A 4,060-nucleotide genomic window follows, 5' to 3' on the forward strand; every position below is an offset into this window, starting at 1 on the left:
GAGCTCTGGGAGGGATCCGTCCCTGCGAGCCGCAGAGGACACAAAACCCTATTGAAGCCCAGACTGCTCCACTTGTGATTTTCTCATGTCTCCAAGCGAGGCGGGACTCGGTGCCGAACAGCCTGGGTTACAGGCGGAATGCAGGCAGGGCCAGGGCAGAATACAGGCGGAATACAAGAGGAATACAGGAAGAATACAAGAGGAACACACTGCTCTGTCGGGACCCCAGGACAACCACGCGCCCTCGATGCCTTCAGACATTCCGTCAGGAAGTCCGGACTGATGGTGCCACGAGGTCAAACCAGAAACAGACACAAAAATACGAAGTGACAGCCCCCCAAAAACGGCCTGGGTCATGTAAGGAGCAGCCTCCAGCAAGGAGCGTCAGGCAGGGGCCAGGACCACAGCACACAGGAAACAGCCCGACCCCAAAGAACACGAGTGGGGAAACCACGCGTCTCCCGAGGGCTGCACCCTTGGGGCTCCCTCCTTTCATGAGCAGGGCTGCAGGCGGCAGCGAGCGCCGCGCCAACGCCGTCTGCGTGGATCAAGGGGCAAAAAGCAGCAGCCTCGTTAGCTCTGCCGAAACGAACGGCTCCCGAGGCAGATGCTGACCGTGCAGGAGGGCACCGGGCTGGAGAAGAGGTCACGCTGCAGAGGCAGCGGCTGTCTGAGAAAATCCCACCGTTGTTAACGACGCAGACAGTTTCCTATGGACGGCGTCGCTGAGCTCTCTCCTCTGCACCAGGCTGCAAAGGCAACTTGGGAGTCCCCGGTGCAGGTCAGGGGCTGCACTCATGGAAAGGAGCTCTGCAGAGCAGGACCTGGGGGTCCCGGTGGCCAGCAGGGTGACCGTGAGCCAAAAGCGTGCCCCGCTGGCCAAGAACATCAGTGGTGTCCTGGCTGACCAATGGCTGACCAACAATTGAGCAGGAGCGGGGCCAGCAGGGCAGGGAGCTGCTCCCACCTCTGCTCTGCACTGGGGAGGCCCCATCCGGAGCACTGGGCCCAGTGCTGGGCTCCCCAGTTCAGGGCAGACTGGGAACTGCTGGGAGAGCCCTGCGGGGCGTGCAGAGCTGGTGGGGGCCTGGAGCAGCTCCCGGTGGAAGTTTCTGTCATTCTGTGTTTGGGGATTAATTTCTCCCTGCAGCGAGTTCCGCCTCGTTTCATTACACTACAACAATTAGTTCCTGCCTCCTGCACTTCCACCCCATTCTGCTTTTGCAGACAGTGCTGCAATGAGGCCCTTATGCCCAAGCAGCCGCGGCAGTAATCGCAGCGCCTCGGATCTTCTGCCAATCAAGGCATTTCTTTGGGTTCCTAATTACCGATCAGGAAGCATGACGGGAGGAAAACCTCAGGGCAGAGGAGTCCCTGCTACGCACTCACCCGAGCTGCCTGTTGGACGGCGGGGCCTGGGTGATGACGGAGGTTGGGGAAGGCAGCGTGGGGTGCAGCGCGTCGTAGCCCAGGTGCAGGGGCAGTGAGCCGGGGCGCACGATGGTTGGCGTCGGTGTGGAAATGATCACGGGCTTGGGGGTGATCTCCTGAAGATGGTCAGCAGAGAAAGGGAGACACGAGGTTACTATTGAGGTGTTAACTGGAGCTGGGTGGGCCGTAAGATCCTTTCCAACTCAACCATTCTGTGGTTCCGTGATCTTTAAGGACTCTTCCAGCCCAGCCGCTCTGTGATCCCACGAATCACCTGCATCAAAACCCGGCTGCCCCTTCCAGTTTCCCTCTGATGGCTTTGAAGCCGTTCAGTGAAAGCTAAGGCACAGAACCTGAGGCACGGAGGGGCACGACTTACCCAAACCACACTGACTGCACGCCACTGCAGGGAACGGGGCGCAGGGATTCTGGCTCTGGGAAGTCATCCCCTGTAGGAATCACTGCTCCCGCCCCAGCTGAGGCCCCGGCACTGGGATCTGCTCTGTCCTGGCAGCTCGCCTCCTGCTCTGACCCCAGCAGCCCGCCCAGGGGAGAAGCTGCACTCCAGCACTTTATCCCCACCTGAAGAGCATTCCCGGGCTAGGCAGGAAGGCTCTCATCATCTCCACGTGGAGATTTAAGTGTGTCCGAGGAGCGGTGGGGAGGCAGGGAAGAAGCACCTCTCTGTGTTTCACAAACGAGACGAGAACCTGGCGAGCCCCAGTGGTACCCGAGCGGGGAGAAGGCCTGCTCCGCTCCGAGCAGCCCCTCCGTGGGGCAGGACCCGGGGACGTACCTTCTCCTTGCTCTGCGGTGACCGCGGGTTGGAGGCAGGGCTGTCTGGGGGGGACGAGTCCACCTCCACCGGCTCCTCCTCCTTTATTTTGATGTCTGGGGTCGAGGGCAGAGACATGTCCAGGGCTCCGGCGCTCTGCGGGAAAACCAGCGACGGATTGAAAGGACAATTAGCTCATATCGCTTGCGAAACGGCCGCCTGCTCCCAGAGGAAGAGCTGCGGCTCCGAGCTCCTGCCAAATTATTATTATTTATTGGTACTGAAGCAGCAGCTGGGAGCCCGAGGCTCAGAGTGGTGCCGCGCCGGCCCCGTGCGCGCAGAGCCCCAACGGCACCGGGTTGTGGGAACACAGCCCCGATCCTTCCCATCCCTTTGATCAGAATTGGGCTCTGCGAGGGAGAGCAGGTAACAAAGCCGAGCGGCTGCGAGCCACAGAGGGCACTTCCATGCGCAGGAAGGGCTGCAAAGCGTTGTATAAATCAGCCTGAATTATTTTATTGCCCGATCATCAAAAAGCAAACAAAGAGCCGTGCAAGTTATTAAACATCTATGAGCTCCCCATTAAAATAAAACCCGACCATATGCCCACAGCTGGCAGCCCGCCGCCGGGCCGGGATCCCGCGGTGCCACGTGCCCCACTGCAACCAGTTTGGGACTCGGTGGGGACGGGATGAGGGTGACAGCGTGGGGGGGTGGGGTGAGGCTCCGTGCGGGGCCGGGAGAGGACGGAGCCCAGTGGGGGCTGCAGGGTGGGTTGGGATGGAGAAGTCCCTGCTCTGAGCACTCGGCTCGGGGCAGAGATGCCCCTAACGCAGAGTGCTCGCCCTCCTCTATCCCTGCTCCGCAGCCCGGCCCAGCGCCTAACCCACACCTCCTCCTCTGCTGCCTCTGAACTCCTCTCGAGGGAGGGATAATGGAGGCAAAAAGGAAAATCTGTGCCTCCGGGGCTGCTCTGGCGCTGATTTACGCCGCAGCTTGCGGCCACGTACCTGCCCTGCTAAGCAGAGATGGGAAGCACAAAGGAGAAGGGATTAACATGCAGGGAAATTTCGAACCACTTAAAGCGCCTCCAGGGAAGCTCCTGCTGCTTCCATGGTTTTAATTAACGCGCTGCTTGTCGGACCACCCTTGGAACCAGAGGACAAAACGCGGCGGCAGCGCTGGGCCGGGGGCAGCGAACGCTCCGAGCACGGGAGCAACACAGCAGCAGCTCCGGGCGGGCGCACGGAGCCAGCGGGGCCGGTGGCTGCGGCACGTGCAGGGAATTTTGGGGAGGGTTAATGCATCCCCCCCCTACCCAAATCACCCCCCCCCGGGCTCGGAGCCGCCGCGCTCGCCTGGCTGCTGGCGGAAATATTTTGCCTGCGGCCATCCTAAAGCGAAGGGGGAAAAAAAAGAAAAAAGCATAAATTAAAAGGCAAATATCCGAGAGCTGAAGGGAGCAGAGCGACGGGAGCTGGGTGGTCTCCCTGCAAAGTGAGCGGCGAGACTGCGGGCGGCTCAGCCACGCGGATGCGAAACCGCACGCGGAGCCGCTGCCTCCTCCTCTCTTGTGCTGCAGAGAACAAAAGGGGGAGAGGGGGAGAAAGCCCCGCAGAAAGCGCAGGGCGAGAGATCGATGGGTGCTGCCGGGAGCGGCGCTTTGCAGCGCTCGTTCCCAATTCCTCCGTCCCCCATCTCGGAGAAGATTTACGCCGCTCTGCTCCCGCGGTTTATTTCCGAGCAGCGCCGCTGACTGCGGGCGTACGGCCGTCCATCCATCAACCCCGTAAATGTATGTGGCAGCCTAAGAGCCCCGCACGCATCTGTGCTCCTCCGATCCGGGAGGAGGGA

The 4,060-nt window shown here is 61.0% G+C and overlaps 1 protein-coding gene across 1 annotated transcript in view; it reads right to left on the minus strand.

Annotated features, from left to right (window-relative positions):
- Positions 1-4,060, minus strand: part of ATF7 (activating transcription factor 7) — a 53,957-nt gene that overhangs the window by 5,578 nt on the left and 44,319 nt on the right. The window contains exons 5-6 of the mRNA XM_021382433.1: positions 2,228-2,362; positions 1,388-1,547 (exon numbers count right to left, since the gene is read on the minus strand). Coding sequence (XP_021238108.1) covers positions 1,388-1,547; positions 2,228-2,362 — 295 coding nt within the window. The remainder of the gene's footprint in view (positions 1-1,387; positions 1,548-2,227; positions 2,363-4,060) is intronic.

This window comes from Numida meleagris, unplaced genomic scaffold, assembly GCF_002078875.1.
Source record: "Numida meleagris isolate 19003 breed g44 Domestic line unplaced genomic scaffold, NumMel1.0 unplaced_Scaffold244, whole genome shotgun sequence".
In the NCBI taxonomy this organism is placed as follows: Eukaryota; Metazoa; Chordata; class Aves; order Galliformes; family Numididae; genus Numida; species Numida meleagris.